The following is an 18,738-nucleotide window of genomic DNA, read 5'->3' on the forward strand; positions in this document are numbered from 1 at the left end:
GTTCTGTTTTGTGTTTTCTAAGGCAAGCATAACACATTTATAAAATGAAAGATACAGCACAGTAATGAAAATAAATGTATTTTTATTTGTTAGCAGCTGACAACCCCGCTCCCCCATAAAGCAGATATGTGATTTGTGTGTGTGATGTTTTATAAATATGGTGGAATCTGTACAAATACTGCCAGTGATTTATGTAGTCTGTATTCTTTCCGCTCAGTATTTCCACACTTCATACCAAAAAGAATCCCATGTTAAGGCCATTAAATGAGTGATGACCGGGGCCCTGGAGCAGACTCAGGGGCCCGGTCACAGCAGGAATAATTCAGAGAAGGAATGTAACATTAGATGGGCTGACGTCCCCTCATCACCCCAGGGCCCCTGGTGACCCTTAGCTGTGCTGGGAGGGTCTATAGTGTAGTTTAGTAATAACCTAATGGTCAGTTCTCCACCAATACCCAGCACGGACTACAGACATCACCGCCACGTTCCAGCCTCATGCCGGAGACTCACATAAGGAATGAGAGCCCTGGGCCAGTCTCTACCAACCATGGACGTCAGACATTTAGCTCCCTGTCTGCCAGTTATGGTTTCCGGCCTCGCAGGGAAGGCAGATAACAGCCCATGTAGACCACCAGTCTTGGCACCAGGGCAACGATATAAAACATTTAAAAAGACATAAATTATGTGAATAGCTGCCCAGATATATTGTCTCAAGTCCTCAGACAGAGTGTAGGGGCCTCAGACATGGAAATGTCCTCACTAGTCCCGTCCTAAATAAATAATATATAAAATGAAAGGGGAAAAAATATATATACACATAATATTATATATAATATGTGTATAGATATTATATATAATATATGCTATTCTAAAAATAGCACCTTTTCTCCACCATCCCTACAGTGAAAACGAGGACTGGGTGCGGAGGAGGTGGCGTACACAGCGCCAGCTGATCTCATGGCACAGAATACCCGCGCAGGATGGTGAAAACAGTCCTGGATAGGGAAGTATTGGCGTCAATCTTCAGTCTCCTCGTACGTGGTCTCATCAAATGGACGATCCAAAAGTGGTACAAAATGATGGCGGGAATATTTCAACTGTAAGAGATCTCCCACCTCACTGATCTTGTTCAGCGCCTGTGGGGAAAACAATGGTGGTGGTTAGTGCCCACTCAGACTGGTACATATATGTGCACAGCCTCAGGCTGGTCTCATGTGTGGAGCAGGGTTAACCTCACACGGATTGGGGCAGCATCAGTTCAGAGGAGAACAGGGACCGGAGTCTAAAATAGGTTTGGTTAATGGGACACAGAGAAGAAAGGAAGAAGAAGTGAATTATGGGGGATGGGATATGGAGGGAGATGAGTCTGAGTACCTTAGAGGGGATGTAGGAGAGGAGGGTGGGGGCTGACGTATGAGGAATGACCAGCGCAGTGGAGAAAAGGAATAAAAATAGTTACAGGAAATGGTCCTAACATATACTGGATGGGTTCTCACCGGTAAAGGCACGACTTCAGTATATGAGACAAAGAGTGTGAGCCTCGGGTCCACTAGGCAACACCTGGCAGAAGTGAGGCAATCAATAGGAATAGCCCCACAGTACTCACCTGGTCCAACATCTCCTTAGTATGTGCAGCTGACACACAAAATCGAGCTCTGGACTCAATAATTGGGGTGGCAGGAAACCCCACGACCACTACCCCAATATTTCTCTTCAGCATCTCCCGTCCAAAGGCCCTGTGGAGGAGACGACAAGTGGAGCTCAGACTCCTTGTATAATAAGCACACACCATTACCCTGTGGGATCGTGTCCCGTTTCATCAGACACCATCATCAGTTATTGATACAGTGCTGTACAGAGAACTCGCATCACTCTCTGCACCATGGGAGCTTACAGTCTAAATTCCCTAACACACAGTCTAGGGATAGCAGACAATTAACCTACTAGTATGTTCAGGATGGATGTCTCCAGCAGAGTTGCTCAGGGAGAGTCTGGCGTGAGATAAACACCGTCTCGTAGCCGGGGGCCAATAGTCTCATCCTAAAACTATGCAAACACCTGGCTGGGGCACGTCTGTCACTTCCCGTTAATTACAGAGGACTCTCATACATGTCTCTCCTCTATGTAATCTCTCACATCAGACCAGTGGCCATCAGGCTATGGTGAATGCTGGGGACTCACCGATTGTCTAAGATGGTGCAGATGCTCCATCATCCTGAGGTTGTGGTCTAAGTAACATCATCCCCAGACATTGTGGAGACTGCACAGTATGATGGATAAAGCGGATCCCCCTCATTTCATCCTAAATCCTCGGTGTCTCCGAACTAACCTACACCGCCAGGTACTCACCCGATCTTTGCCGGCATGTAGAGCATTAACGGAACCACGGGAGAGTCGCTGTTCCCATATATGATGAATCCCATCTCTGTGAGCCGACGTCGAAAGTAGCGTGTATTCTCGGCCAGCTGCACCACGCGCTCCCGTCCTGTGCGGGGGGAGAGGGAGGGAGACGTTATACAGACACCAATATTACATCTGGGAGAACTATCTGATCTGTTCTAGAGGGAAAAACTATCCATCACTTACAGGACACAAATCACTCATAAATACATTAATAGTGAAATGACCTCTATGTGTACGGAGGCTGTAGAGATTCGTAACACAGCTGAGCGAGACCACAATTCTTGTGGCAACTCGGGTGAAATCGGAAACAGTCACAAACAAGCTCAGACTTCCAGCAGGTAATTAATAATCCAATTAGTGAGGTCACAGGTCACCGGTATCTGCGTCACTGCGCCACCCTACAGCGAGGACAGGCCGCGTGTAGAGGCTCTCGTGTCTGCACCTCACAGCGGGTGAACCTGTAATAGGGGCCAGACAATATATCTAAAGAGAAGCCGGCAGACTGCACAGACAATGGAATTTGTTACCGTTTGCCAACAAGTTCAGGCTTAATACAGCAGGAATTCCATCTCTGACCCGCAGAGCTCACACACTAAGAGCAGAAGCAGCAAAGTCTTCCTTTCAGTCACATAATATGGACAGTTTTTGCTTCAATGTCTGTTCTCCAAGTTACATTAGGAGGCCAGAGAGTAGATTCACTCGGATGTACTGGGAGTTCACACGACGAACGCGGTCATTATACTGCAGCCAGGTGACTGGAAAGCATGTTCCGCCATTATTATTCCATGATGTAACGTCTAAAGTCCTCCTTATAGTATGGCATGACATGAGTCTGGGGTTACATTAAACCAGGCGGAGAGAAGACATGCTGGGGAGCAATTATAAGAAGTGGTGCAAAGTTGGTGTTGCCCATAGCAAATACTTTCTGTCATTCAGTTCATAAAGCGAAGCTCTGATTGGCTGCTATGAGCAACATGTGAGATGAAAGGTACGTGTGTGATGTCACATGGTCATGTAATGAGGGGCCGGCACGACTGCAGGATGACCACCACATGAAAGAGGAGCGAGAGGCCTCAGTACAGAGGGTGAGGGGAGGCTGCATCCTCATTCCTTCCCCGCCCGGAGACAGACGGGCGTCAGAACAGAACCCTATCCAGACATCACACGGACACACAAAGGGTTAACGTTCTGCAAGATCATTTTCCGACTCGTCTATAACTAGATCAAGGTGCGAGTCAGACAGTAAACAGGCACATCGCATACCACCCGAATTCCCAAAATAATGACCATTATCATCTGCGCTGGTCCTTACCAGTACACAGCTGAATATATCTATAAGAGCTACTGGGTCTTACCTACAAACCAACTACATCATTTATATAGCGCCAGCAGATTCCGTAGCGCTTTAGAACTGAGAACAAACACAGTAATAGAACCATACCGGGTACTGCAGACAGGGAGGTAAGAGGGCCCTGCTCACAGGCTTACACTCACATCATCATCATTTATTTGAATAGCGCCAGCAGATCCCGTAGCGCTTTACAATTGGGCTAAATGCAGGTGAACTCACTCACTATGAGGAGGCAGAAATGTAACAGGAAGGACAGATCTGTATTATTCTAGATATATTGAGGTTTGCACTAAGGCTATGCGCTGACAACTGTCCTCTCCTGTACTTACATCACCAGGCACATCCCATCTATCTCCCATTCTATGTAACCTGTGGCAGAGACAGACAGTGCGCTCTTTGTGAGATTACAGAGCGCTGCCTCGAGAGACACAGAGGGTCCTGCTTCCCGTCAGTCTTGTGGGGTCACTCTCTTTCCTGGCCCCACACAATCTGGAATCAATTTTTTCTCCTGTGATCTTGTAGGACTGTAATTGCATGAAGAGGCCCCATCCGTCTGTCCTGGGGCAATTATCAGAGGATGTAAGGGGGCAGGGATAATTTCTCCCATTAAATATCCCCCCTTCCACTACACCACAACTGGTACACAGAGGAGCCAGGCACTACAATTCCCAGTGAAAGGCCATGCTGGAACTTGTAGTTTTACAACAGCTCCAAAGCCGCAGATCATCTCCGCATCTATAAAACACGTCTCAAAATTCTGCTATCATAAGTGGACCAAAAAACATAACGATGATTAACAGACTTTAAGCAAGATTCACACCAGCAGAAAACGGGCATGGATCTGTGACCCCAATAGGGATTAGAACAATTCTGGATGCCCCTGGTGCCTGGCGTCTCTCCCAGTGCAGGGAGTAGTGTCAGCCTCTCATGTAACATCACAGGGATCCTGGGAATGGGTTAAATGCCTCCAAGTGACCCGGCCCCCCTCCTCCTCCTCACACAGATGCTGCTGAGCGGCCCCTCTAATAAGTATCCACTTTCCCCTTTGATCCTGGACAATGTTTAGAATCCCTGGCTGAGCAGAGACTGCTCTCTGGGGAGATTGTAGGCTCCTAGTGTTTATCTACGGAGCATAAATCATCTTGTGGCGGCTCCAGCACTCCCCATAGACTGAGCCGGACATCAAATACTTAGTCTGTCAGGGCTCAGGATACATGGACATTAAACAACAAAAATGCTCATAAACAGCACAGATATAACCTTGCGCTTTGCCCTAAACACAGCTTTACACGCGCTCATCATCTCAGAGCTCACCAGGGCCGGCCGCGCGCTTACGTGATCTTACAGATAGGAAACAAGCACATACAATGAATGTAAAGCATGACACAGATACATAGGTAAGATCGTAGCTTGCACACAGGGTATTGTGTTTACCATCAGGAGGGGAAAAAACAAACAAATGGGCTGTAGCTGGAATGTAACTACAGACACTTTGGAAAGTGTCAGACAAACAAGGTGAAAGATTCGGGGTGTCTAAAGCTTCTGGCCCCCTGAGGAGAGACAATAAGCTTCTTTTACTGGTTCACACCTCCGGGAGAGCAGGAATGTCAATGGAATAGAAACATTTGCTGGTTTTGGTTAAAGAGATAATAAATATCTATTGATAAAGACCCATAGCGCAGGTCATTATACAGAGTGTTACTCTCCGCACACAAATATGGAGATTTAATGTAAAGCCAGATGTTATACAGAGAGATTTCTGCAACGTCCCCCACACAGACGCTGAGAAAACATTCCGCACAATCTCCGGCATTTAGCCAATGTGGGCGTATTGCTGAGCAAAGCACAATTCTCCAGTGATCCTTACAAAGCTCAGCACGGGAGAAAAAGGGTTAATGAGCAACAGATGTCGGGGCTGTTCTATGCAGGTAAATAAACAGTTTACCTGCCAGGTACCACACCTGTACAAACTGCCCTTATCTACAGCAGTGACATGGCACAGAACGGCACTGAACGCCCGTAACCAACAGTCAGCGGAATACAGGACACATACATCCAAACCAAGACAGCGACCAATCAGACGTTCACTTTCATTTTATACCCTGAATCTGATTAGATGTTACCTGTCCAATAATGTCCCCATGGACATCTGCATCCCTGCCGCACAGTGCTGGGGAATGTATAGAGAATAAAACTTATCGTCAAGTAAAGAGTCTGACAGAAGCACAGTCATGCTCAGATATGGAGCAGCTAGATAGTAAGCTCTTCAGGCTAGACACAGAAGAGTTATAGTTAGTAACATGTGGTTTTCCCCATTGCATACAGACAGAACAGGCATCAGATTACAGAGAGGAGAGAAAGCAGAAGTCTCAGTCCACACAGGGTCTGCAGACAATAAGCTCTTGGGCTCAGTCATTCCCTCCTTATCTGTGTAAGGTGCTATGTAAACACACACATACATACAATAGGGTATAGGAGGGGCGGCTCTATCCTGGACCCTCAGAAGTGTAAATGGATCCTCCTGTAGAGTCAGACAGGGAGAGACTGACCTTTGTCCTATTATCTGGAGCTGGGTCAGGGCTCACTGTATAAAGTTATAACAAAAGTACAAACACCATTACTGGGGACAGAGAAAATATTTAGTGCGATATCGCCCTGATTGTGGCCTAAAAATCACCACAACACCTTATAATGTTCCACCACTGTAGAGCTCATCCAACTTGGACACTATTGCATTTCGTAAAGGGAACAAGTGTCTGATTAATTGTTATGCTAATAATATTATTATTAATAAAGTTATTATTAATAATTAATAAATAAAACAGCGCCACCTAGTGATCACATTATAATACTGACAAATGGGAGAAAGCATGATTTTTTAATTTATCACCATATAACGCAGCACTTTCCATGCAATATAAGACTATCTGACAGGGAGCTCACCGGTACCAAAATACTGTCATAATACTCCAGAGTGAGAATGCAGCCAATCACTTAGCTAGGAACCAGTGACATCACTGAGCCATCTTATAAACCAATATTCACGGGGCAGTGGATCAAAGGAAATATTGGTTGAACCAACAGAATGGCCGCCTCTGTGAGTGTAAATATGTGCACTATAAAACATATGGTAAACTGCATTCCTGGTACACTAAGCCTGGGCCAGTTCTTTATCACCAGCAGCCAGATCTCAGGAGACAGACATTTCCCTTAGACACTACAAGGCCTCACCCCCATACCTGAATTATGGGGTACCCTCCTACTCTGCACTGCTGGGGTCAGACTCAGATACCACCTTATGGTATCACAATGAGCAGCTCCCACTCCACAGTCTGTGCACAGACAGGGGATATTTCTATATAGAAGAGACTCACACTGTATTTACTGTAACCCATTTACACTGTCATTATATAGCAGATCACACCCCCCCCCCCTCACACACACTCATTAAACTCATTATCGCCTCATTAAGTAACAGACAGGACAGTGTGACCCACATAACTAGTGTCCCCTCCTGCTCTACAAAACTATTCAAGGAACACAGCGGTGTGGGGGCAGAGAGAGGGGTCCGGAGATGTTGCTGCAGTCAGCAATATGAAACAAAGATATAGATTGTTACAGTGATCGCAGCCTACCGCCCCCGACAGGCACATTACACATATCAATAACGCTGTAACCTCAGTCTCCTTTGTGTAACATGGCTCTACACCTCCACCTAGTGGCCAGACAGGAAGTGCAGCTTCCAGCCCTATACAACAGATCATGTTCTCAGCTTTGTGCTCTTAAAATCATCATCACCATTTATTTATATAGCGCCACTAATTCCGCAGCGCTGTACAGAGAACTCACTCACATCAGTCCCTGCCCATTGGGGCTTACAGTCTAAATTCCCCAACATATACAGAGACACAGACTAGGGTCAATTTGTCAGCAGCCAATTAACCTACCAGTATGTTTTGGAGTGTGGGAGGAAACCGGAGCACCCGGAGGAAACCCACACAAACACAAGGGAAACATACAAACTCCACACAGATAAGGCCATGGTCGGGAATCAAACTCATGTCCTCAGTGCTGTGAGGCAGAAGTGCTAACCACTACGCCACCATGCGGCCATAATACTTGTAGTTTCACAACACCTGGAGGTCACAGGTTAGCCAACACTGATTTAGACAGACACGGACCGTCCTGCTCAATGTACTAAACTATCCTCTGTCTATGAGTAATCTAACCCCACAATACCCCAAAAACAAGCGTTTTTATTCTGATTAGAGGTTTAGGATAAATCTGATGCCATGATTTAAGCCGATGACATTCAGACACCGAGTGCTACTCACCGAGACTAGTGCCGTCTTCTCCCATAATGCACTTCATAGAAGTGAAGATTTGCTCTGCCACGGGCGGAGACATGGAGGTGGCGTAGGCGGTACTGTGCGAGTGTTTGCGCAGGTAATCAATGAGGATCTGGCAAAGAGTGAGAGACATTAGTAGGGATCAACCTAGATCCACCCAAATTAAATATGTATTTACAATACTGTAACCAGCAGCGACCATTACAAAGGCGTCTAACTTATGTAATATGGCCACTATGGTCCGTGTTCAAGTTCACTACCTGGCTAAGGTTAACATTAGGACGTTATGCTGGTGGCTTTACAGAGAAGGTTACATACTACACTGACCTTTATATAATGCTACAAAGTGATAAATACTATGAGTAGGAGAGATATCTGTGATGGGGATTTACCTTGCTACCACCAATGTAGCCCCCAGCACCGCCAAAACTCTTGGTGAAGGTTCCCATCATGATGTCCACATCTCGGGGGTCCAGACCAAAGTAGTCGACCACCCCTCGCCCATTTGGTCCCAGGGCCCCAATACTGTGCGCCTCATCCAAGTACAGATATGCCTTGTACTTCTTCTTCAGGGCTATGACCTCAGGTAGGCGGACGATGGACCCCTCCATACTGCAATCAGGAGAAGAAGGTCAGGCAACACCTAGACTCATCCCACACCCCCTGCCCCACATCTTATACCCCCCTCTCTTCACCTGTATATCCCTTCCACCAGGATAAGGATCTTCTTCCATGGCCTGTGTGTACGAGGCTGCCCCTGTAACAATGGCATCTCTCAGCAACTTCTCCAGACTCTGCATGTCTGCGAGAGAGGCGAGAGTGCACAAGGAGAGAGAGAGAGAGCGCGAGAGGTAAGACAGAGGTGAGAGAGAGAGAGAGAGAGAGCGCGAGAGGTAAGACAGAGGTGAGAGAGATGACCAACACACTTTTAGAGCTCTGGGTAAACACAGATCTTTCACTTACTGTTGTGCTTGAAGATACGAATAGTGGCCCCCGAGAGTCGGGCTCCCAGTACCAGACTGGCATGGTTTAATTCATCACTTAAGATCAAACAGCCCTAGCAAGAAAAAACGAAAAAAATATAAAGAAAATAAAGAAAAATGCCGCTCAAAAGTGACTGCAAAGCCGCGGTTACCCCGAGAGCGCACCTTTCCAGCCAGCGCTGGGATGTTCATGGAATTTGTAGCGAAGCCCATTCCATAAGTCATGGCGGCTTCCACACCAAGGAACCGTGCAACCAGATGTTCCAGTTCCTCGTGTTTATCCAGATTGCCTGCGGAAAAAGGGGCAATAAGATTATGTTACAGGAACGTGGGCCCCCATAACTCCAGCCAGAACCGATGGAAAATGAAACAGCAGTGGGGTGCACATAATATAGTGCTAATAAAAGTAACAGTTTATAAGGGAATAGATAACACACAACACATCTTATCCACTCACCCATTTCCTGCCTCGTGCTACACACTCCGCCACCATACTGACGCAGCACATTTGCCGAGGCGTCATTGAAGAAACCACTGTTCCGGGCGAAGCCCAGGTAATTATAGGAACCCATGTTGATCACACCTTTAATCACCCGACCTGTGAACCTGGGGAGAGCAAAACAAGACTTGGGTAAAACACTGGAGGAAGCCTAAAACCAATCTCACACCAAAACTACTATAAAGTATAACTTCCCCCCTAAATGATAACGTTACAGCCCTCCCACATCTCCAGGATGTGACCTAACTAGGTCGTATACGGGTCAAAGACTCCATTCAACAGGAACTGGATGGCATGTCCTCCCCATGTATCCACCAATCCACAGTATGCATTTGTGCAACACTATCAGCCACTCTGTCTCCGCTCACTAGTACACAACCTTTGCTAGGTTTTTACCATCAAATTGCTGCCTTACTGGTGCACTAAAGGGACTTTCTTCTTACTTGAAGGTCCAATTGTAGTCATCTGAGAATCTCTCTAGAACATCCACTCGCTCGCCTGGACGCTGCACACTGGTCGGTTCCAGTTATCTCTGATCCTCATGTACAAGTTCCGTGTGTAAAAGTTCTCAAAGTCCTGGTACAGCGATACAAAGTCCTGAAAGGCAAACCATAGGTGGAGGAACTGAGCATTATAGGCGGTTTAGACGCTCTCCACAAACCAGCATATTGCGCTACACCCATTACACGCCTGCATAACATGGGCAAGCCACACAGATGGGCACAGCGATTGGACACTTGGGGGCTTCATCACCATGTGAGAGGAGGCAACACACGGGGCTTTCTGTACCCAACTCACCCCCAAAGCACCTGAGAATTAGTCACCGGTGCCCAAACGGATGAGTCTATAGAGGACCTGGACAGTTATCCCCTTCCTCCACCCCTGCCTGCAGCACTCTAATAGATTGGCCACAAATTGGGCAAGATGTTGGTTCCCGATGAACAGCCAGGAGGCATCAGTCTCGTGGCTCATTCACATAGGTCTGCGGCCATCTCTCACGAATACTCTGCGGGTCCCAGGCAACGAGACACCGACTCCTATGTGATTATGTACGGTCCACACGCCTCCAGTGACCAGAGCACGTATAAGGAATACTACAATTATATAACAGGCATTGCATCTCCCCAACCTGTAAATTGAGACCTATCCTGTGTATCTCCCTCTAAGATCACTGCTCCCGCAGGTCTCCAGCGTCTTACTTTCTGCTCTTCCCGCTCCGTGGCGTGGTGACACTTCTCAATCTTACAGGCCCGGAGGAAGTCTCTCAGGTATCCAAACAGTGTCAGGATCCCATTAGCCCATATACGTCAGGACGGCAACCACATCGGGGTCTCCTCAAACGCCTCCTGAAACGGTCTCTTGTACAGCCCTCCATTGTGGATAACCTGAGGGGGGGCGGAGAAAAGTGCTCAGTCAGATTATACACTAAAGTATATATCTATCCATCTATCTAATATATTAGGCTTAATGTTAAAGATAATGAAGATGATTACATAATGGTGAGAGTTTAGTATTGCAAGGTATGTGTTATACAGCGCTATAGCTGATCTGATATCACGCATTGGAACCCCCTAATGAAATAATGATCTATCCAATGTCCCAAAGACGAGTGACTGGGATCATCATCATCATTTATTTATATAGCGGCAACATATTCCATAGTGCTTTACAATTGGGGACAAACATAGTAAACTAATAAACAAACTGGGTAAAACAGACAGAGATGAGAAGGCTGCTCACAAGCTTACACTCTATGGGGGATCATCCTTCTCAAACTACTAGAACACTTTCCTCCCTATTCACTAACAAGTATATGTGCTGCTGGGGACCCTGCTCCTTCCACTATATAACTCTCAATCTATGACTCCCTGTATCAGTGTGACAGCAGCCTCACATCACTACTCTGTACTGCTGGAGACCCTGCTCCTTCCACTATATAACTCTCAGTCTGTGGCTTCCTGTATCAGTGTGAAAGCAGCCTCACATTACTACTCTGTGCTGCTGGGGACCCTGCTTCTTCCACTATCCAGAGCCCCAATTCTGTGACTTCCTGCTGCCTCCTGCCAGCATGAGACTGGCCCTGTCACATGCAGCAGAGTCCTCACTGCCATTGGCTCCCACAAGATCAGCACACTAACATCCAGAAATATTCTGTGCTTCTGTGAACATTACAATGATCTGATTGTCTACAAGTTGTTCTATCCCAGCCCACCTCAAAACTGGAGGGAGACAGACAAGCAAGAGATGAAGATTAATAATAAAGTGTTAAGACCCTAATCAAATGCAACTTAAACAGATAAGGTAAAAGTTACAATTTCTGCAACACATCGCATGAAATATAGATATTTCTATACAACTGAATAATAAATACTAGTGTGTGGAGATACAGTGGACCTGCCAGCAGGGGGCAGTGCACATGCAGAGCTCAGACAGGATGTAAAGAGCAAGAGGTCTGTAAGTAACTCGATAGCTGGTCACAGGGTGAATTTAGATGGAAAGAAAACACTTTTTATTAAAAAGGAAGGAAATACAAAATAGGAGGACCGGTCACATCCCATGAGCTGTTTTAAAAAAAAAAAAAAAAAAGGATAGATTAGAACTTTCGAATGATCAATTTTAAATAAATGGGATTAATCCATACTAAGCACGAGTAGTTCATTAATCTTTTTATTATTTCTGCTGTATAACTTTTCTATGATAAAGAGCCTGGGGATCCTTTCCTCTAGATCTTCGCTGTAATCCTTGCGCGCTTCTACGTCTCCTCAATAGAGCAGTCGAGCATTTTACTTATGTCGCTGTAAAGAGAGCGCCTGCTGCGTCCTTGTGCAACAACTAAAGCGCTATACAGCAACACGTTCCTGTGTGTATGGAGGGACCATGTGTGGCATCATGTACACGCAGCAACGCAGCAAGATGGCGTAAACAGCAAGGGGAGAAAATATTTATTAACAGAGGTGTTGGCCAGATATGGGCAAGTCAGGTTGTGGCATGTAAGTTTGGGCTAATGAATGACAGGTTGGGCTTACAGGAAGACAGCAGGTGAAGGCGTCTCACAGGATCAGAGCAGGATATTCTATCAGTGATGCTTATTTGTTCAGAGACAGCTGTTACACAGTATTTATAGTTTTTACCCACGCGCACACTTAGCAGAAGGCAATCAGCCTCCATCCTATGAACAGTCCAGCACTGGACCACCAGCACCGCAGCTTCGTCCGCAAGTCCCAGGTTCTGGAAACAAGGAGCGGTGACAGTTCCCCCAGCTTTCCCTGCCCCCACCAGGAGAAGTCTGTTTTGGTTTTTTAGCCAAAACATTAAAAGAAATCTTAAAATCACACATATATTTTAAACAGTCAATTACAAATATTCCAATAATTCCACACTGACCTGGCAGCAAGAAGCCAGAGCTTGGCCAACACTGTCAGACTAAGCAACGAAGAGACACGGTATGTGGAAGACGGCCAAGAACAGGCGTGTAACAGGGAGAGGCATCATCAGATCTCACTCCCTGACACACACGTATCCTAGACTCACCCCATCATTCCCCTAACACTAAACCCATCATTACAAGGATCCTGCCCGATAGTAACAGCCTGTCCTGTCACCGAGCAGCGGTATTACTACTGGAAGAGTACAGCTTCAGATCTGTACATCAACAGTTTACTCCTTCAGATAAAGAACAGAGAATCTCTGCAAATAAAAGTATTAACATTACAGTACCCACAATGCATCTGGAATAATGAAGCTACAGTATTAAAAACTAGTAGTCACTTAATTACAAGTTAGAAATAGTATCAATAATCATTCTGCACAGTGATCACAATATTTTATTGCATAGAAGAAGTATTCTGTCTGTTCACTTGTGTACACATTTGGGAGAGAATTACATCAGTTAGTTGCAGTTTACTGCGGTATCATAAATCTGCCGTCCAGTCACTCCTTGTAGCACGGCCTGCACACTGGGTCTCTGGGGCTCAATCACTACACTGGTGGCAGCAAGTAAAGCCCAAGGAGAAATCTGCAGGTTTGGGGATGCACTTATTATTACTAGAATAGTATCTGCAATATTCATTTATTGTAGTATTTACTACATCCACTCTATACACCATCAGTGAGGCCTACAGTAACATGAACTGCTCCTGGGCTTGACAGAAGGATCATCATGCAGTCATTAAATAGCCCCTGCAGGTGTCCAAAAACTACATCTAAGCCTCCGCTTCTCCTCCTCCCGGCACAGCATCTCCCCAGGTCAAAGACCCTCTATCTCCTTCTAGCTGCCATTTCTCTTCCCTCTGCTACAGCTCCACCATATCCAGGGTAATAGTAGCACTGAGCACCAGGACACTACTCACATGTCGGCCAACCAACATGAACCCACGTGTGTTCTCTGCTCATGTCCCTATAGTTAGATCATGAAGAGCGGGTCCTGTCACTAGCTGCAGACTTCTATAGCAACGTGCTCCGGAGGACACTACTAAGCTTTATTTCTCATTGCCAGATGATCAGTCTGATGAGTACAACCATACCCCAGACATCTCTACAGCAGTGCCAGGGGTACAGCAATCTCTGGTCTACGGACAATCAGATCCTAGATCCCTACCAAGAGCAGATATCCGGCTGCTTACAGTGAGAGGAGATTATATGTATTAACAATATGGGTAAAAGGGACTCAGCAGAGGACAAACACGAGGGAAGAGAGGAGATATGCGAGGGCTGCAGAGAGCAGTGAAAAGAATGGAAACAAGGAGGCTGCATAGATAACAGTAGATATACAGGGGCCGCACAGATGTGACCGGGAACATAGATATCATACATGTGGGAGGAGAGAAGGACACTAAAAAACATTAAGGGCCTATTTATTAAGCCATAAACCATACGGAAACTGCTTTTTCGGCATGTTTTAGGCATTTTTGTTAGTTATCTGGCTATGTAACAAAAGTCTAACACAGAAGAGATCATAGATATAGATCATAGATCTCTCCTGCCTTAGGCCAAGTTTCACATTTTACCGCAGTCCTCATCAAATTCAATGGAGACTTCAATCTGGGGCAAAACCCTGTTAATTAATAAATAGACCTGTAAAATAATTATTTTACAGCCCTTTACAGTGTCACGTACACACAGCCGTATCTGTACAACAAGGAGAATGCTTTCCTATCTAGACCGCTCGTGGGCATGAAACTAAAGCAGGAACGTGACAACCAGCATTTACCCTTCACCCAAATATTTGGAGATCACGGAAATCTTTTACAGTTGCTAGATTGAGGCAGATAAGGGGCGGAGGATTGTAGAAAGAAACATATTGGTGTTGATCATATAGGCGAGACCCCTGCCAGCAGCGTAGCCACGAACTACAGGCACCCCCCACTTGTCAGCGGCGCAACTAAATTTTACAGACCCCCCCCCCACCACCTGCTGTGGGTAACACCGCTCAGTGGCCCCCGGGTTACGCCGTGTACCTTTACGGCCTTACTTTGGCAAAATATCACTAGTACAAAGAAATGGTTTTAATGGGATCATTGGGATAAGCTTTTTTGATTATTATTTTTTAAGAAAAGAGCAATTAAAAATACAAAGCATAAAATTATCAAGTAAGCTGGTATAACTCAGTTTGGAAAAAAAAATTCAGTAGGATCGCGTCTTTCCAGTTAAATTACAGAAACATATAACATGAAAATCACAGAAGACATCGTAGCCTTAGACAAACAGAGTAATTAAAGTTCTTGTGTAAAGAAAGTGAAAATACATCTATCAAAAGAAAACATACAATAAAGAATCTAAACGATTGTGTCTCAGTGTCTCTCCTCCACGTCCACTGTTAATAAGGTAGTGCACAGCCGGGGGCGTATGGGTTGGGAGATGGAGAAGGGAAAGGAGAACGGAGTCCAAATTGATATGAGAAGAAGTCAGAGATGTAGCATAAGAGATTAGTTAGTACATTATTCATTTTGCCACAGTAAATACCAGTCGATGGATTCAATCAACTTTATAACATTAGTTTGTACAGTAACATCAAACAAGTCAAGATATAAACCACATTTTCTATGGACTTTTTCAACACCTTTTTCTATAACAGGGAGAGCGGCCTCCTATCTAGACAAAGAACATCTAACAAATCCGTTTTTAGTGTACTAAGAAGAGGTGGCGTTGTCCACTAACGCAAGATCAATTGTTTGGCAATAGTTACAATAACCATTAAGACCGTGTACAATGCAGTGAGTGGGAACGTCTTTCCGAAGATCCAAGTTGGCAAACAAAAGTACCTGCAGATCACTGGTTATGCGGATGTCTAAACAGACGTTAATGAAATTGATAACCCAATATTTGCCGATTTTCTTACAATTGAAGATCATGTAAAAGATCTGCCTGCCATGATTTGCACTTAGAGCACATCCCCGACTTCCCCTCCATATACTGGCGCTGGGACTGGGATATGTAGGCCCTATTAATGGACTTAAGATGAACCTCCTAAAGTCAGGATGAAGCAGAAATCTCCATATGGATTCAAAGTTTTGTAGCAGAGAATCGGGGATGGTGGCACAAGGATGTACCAACCATAACCAAACCAGTGTTATAGCCCAGACCACTACTGTATCAGCATAAGACCAGTGTATAAATATTGTATCCTATATGTATAAGCCTTCAGAAAAGTAATCAAAGGGTCCAGGACATCAGTGGGTCCCAGCTTTTTATGAGCTAGCGTTAACGAGGAGATGTAATGACGTACTTGTAAGAATTGAGCATTGGGAATGTCGAATTTCTCACAAAGCTGTTGTAAGCTGTACATCATGCCCCCAGGATAGAACATCTTTTATAGCAAGAAGTCCCTTAAGGCTGACTCAAAACTGGGTTTCCCCAAATTGGGATAAATCTAGAATGTTTGTCATTTTGATTGTATTTTTTAGTGATTTGGATCCAGGCTTTATTGCTATCCCTACAAAGAATATTTCATACTTAGCAACTTTCTTCAGCTCTCTTCCGAGAGCCTGCCAGTGGAGGTGGGCGTGAGGGGAGCGGGGCGCCAAAATTGAGTCATTTTGACCCCGCCCCCTGTGACGTCATGACGCAAAAGTGTCATTTGACAGCTGGGGCCAAACACTGCAATTCACGGGGAATCGCAATGTTGGGGACCTAATTCTGCCCACTTCACTAGGAAGTGGGGCACTTCCTAGTGAAGTGGGGCAGAATTCGGGAGATTGCCACACTCACCCGGGAGTCCAGGAGACTCTCGCAAAATGAGTCTCCCAGACATTTCGGGAGAGTTGGCAAGTGTGGAATATTTTGATGAAACTGTGACAGAATTAGAGTTCTTGGAAGATGTAACACGGCCTTGGAATAGGGGTGAAATAGTTCCTCCTCCAAGGCTCTATTTGTAAAATATTTCTGGTTCAAAAACCAGTCCAATATGCACCGGAGTAAGACTGCCCTATTGAGGTGCACAAGGTCAGGTAAGCCTATAACCCCGTGATTCTTCTCGAGAATTAGTTTGTTCCTGGCAATTCAGGGTTTTGGGTTATGCCATATAAAGCAGGAGAATTACCTGGGACAAGTATGAAGGTCAAATTACGTGAGGCTGAGTGACAACATCTGCAGGGGGAAGATAACACGCTAGTTATCGGCATTGTGAACCAATAACAACAAAGTCTAGTTCACTAGATGTAATATCTGTGTCATGTCTAATAAGGATGGTTTCCGTTAAGGGCATTAGCTCAGATTTGGAAAGGCTACTTTTGGACCCAGTAAAAGAGCCAGATAGATAGGGCCGGAGTCATTATGGAGAGTAAAGCATAAAAAAGGAGTAACTTAGCACGTGGGCAAAACCATCTTCCATTGCAGGGGGAGGTATATGTAAAATGTGTGGTACAGATTTATAGTTGGGGTAGGTCATATCCTAGATCAACTGTAAATTTCAGTGTAAAAATAAAGCCATCAAGTATTTCTATGCTACATGAAAAAACAGCCAGTATTTAGTTTATTAGTTTGCACATACGTTAATTTGCACCCCTTGGATTATAACATGGTTTGTTCAGGAACAAACTTACTCCTTTTCTTTGGTTTGCTCTTCTTAATAGCCGGAATAGAGCGTTTTGGATCAGATACCATGAGGAGCATATCATAGTCGGAGAGTGCAAACTTCCTTTCGCAGCTCCTTAAACGGATACCCAGAAAGCCACAGCCAGCAGTTCCAAAGCCACCACGAAGGAATACATTTTTTATGTCAATAATTAACGTACCTTTACTTGTATTTCAGACTGGCTTCACGTGTTACATGTATGATTTTCAGTTACTGCAAGACAAATGCTCCTTAATTGATCATACCTAATCAATGCTCTTTTGAAAATGCTGCAAATATTAGCATCAAGCAGACATGACTAATCAAGATTTGTATAATTAAACCGAGCACTAAAATCCAAACTTGTTTTGTATGAGACGACAATTTAGTAAGTCTGCCCACATGACCAAATCCATGCGATCCCTACAACCCACTGTATAGACAGAACCGAGATGCTGTAAATATACTACAACGTGCTAAATATTTGTAGTCTGTGGGAGGCTGTGGCCGGAAAGCCTTACCATAAATAAAAAAAAATTCTATTGATGTAGGTTGTTAATAAAAAAGGCTGAATATTATTCAGGAACTGACTGCTGTAAATACCCACAGCACGTTTGAGTGACTGTGACAGCATATGGTATGTTATTTTAGCATCTAGTGTGAGGAAAGATAAGTGGATGGTGTTACCTTGACCACTACATTCTTTTTAAATTGGCCATCCTGTTCCCATCACCCCCTAGAATTATTTCAGTATTTCTAGGGCTTATTTGAATTTATAGCAGGGATGGAAACTGCTTTTGGGTTTATATAAAGGAGCACGTGTTTATGTGTAACATCTACTACCTTAAAGTGGGCCTTGTGTGTAACCGCAAGCTTTGAACAAGTAAACAGCAAAGATATTGTTCTTTTCCAACAAGACACCCATTATCTGCCGAATTCCTGTGACCTACAGATAAGAACTACAATTCTAATCCGTCCCCAGCTGTCCTTTGCTGAAAAAGTGTCCAGAGTCAATGCTGTGCCTTCTACTCTAGAGTCCTGATCATCATCTATCTATTTATATAGCGACAGCAAATTCCCTAGCGCTTTACAGAAGTAAGCAT

The 18,738-nt window shown here is 44.9% G+C and overlaps 1 protein-coding gene across 1 annotated transcript in view; it reads right to left on the reverse strand.

Annotated features, from left to right (window-relative positions):
• Positions 1-65: 65 nt before the first annotated feature.
• The window catches only part of SPTLC2 (serine palmitoyltransferase long chain base subunit 2), a 29,695-nt gene continuing 11,022 nt past the window's right edge, over positions 66-18,738 (reverse strand). The window contains 13 exon segments of the mRNA XM_075192933.1: positions 66-1,136; positions 1,607-1,736; positions 2,350-2,485; positions 8,089-8,215; positions 8,496-8,715; positions 8,799-8,863; positions 8,865-8,905; positions 9,067-9,160; positions 9,252-9,376; positions 9,544-9,692; positions 10,029-10,089; positions 10,092-10,182; positions 10,785-10,970. Coding sequence (XP_075049034.1) covers positions 1,017-1,136; positions 1,607-1,736; positions 2,350-2,485; positions 8,089-8,215; positions 8,496-8,715; positions 8,799-8,863; positions 8,865-8,905; positions 9,067-9,160; positions 9,252-9,376; positions 9,544-9,692; positions 10,029-10,089; positions 10,092-10,182; positions 10,785-10,970 — 1,545 coding nt within the window. The 3' untranslated portion in view covers positions 66-1,016.

Source organism: Mixophyes fleayi, chromosome 12, assembly GCF_038048845.1.
Source record: "Mixophyes fleayi isolate aMixFle1 chromosome 12, aMixFle1.hap1, whole genome shotgun sequence".
NCBI lineage: Eukaryota > Metazoa > Chordata > Amphibia > Anura > Limnodynastidae > Mixophyes > Mixophyes fleayi.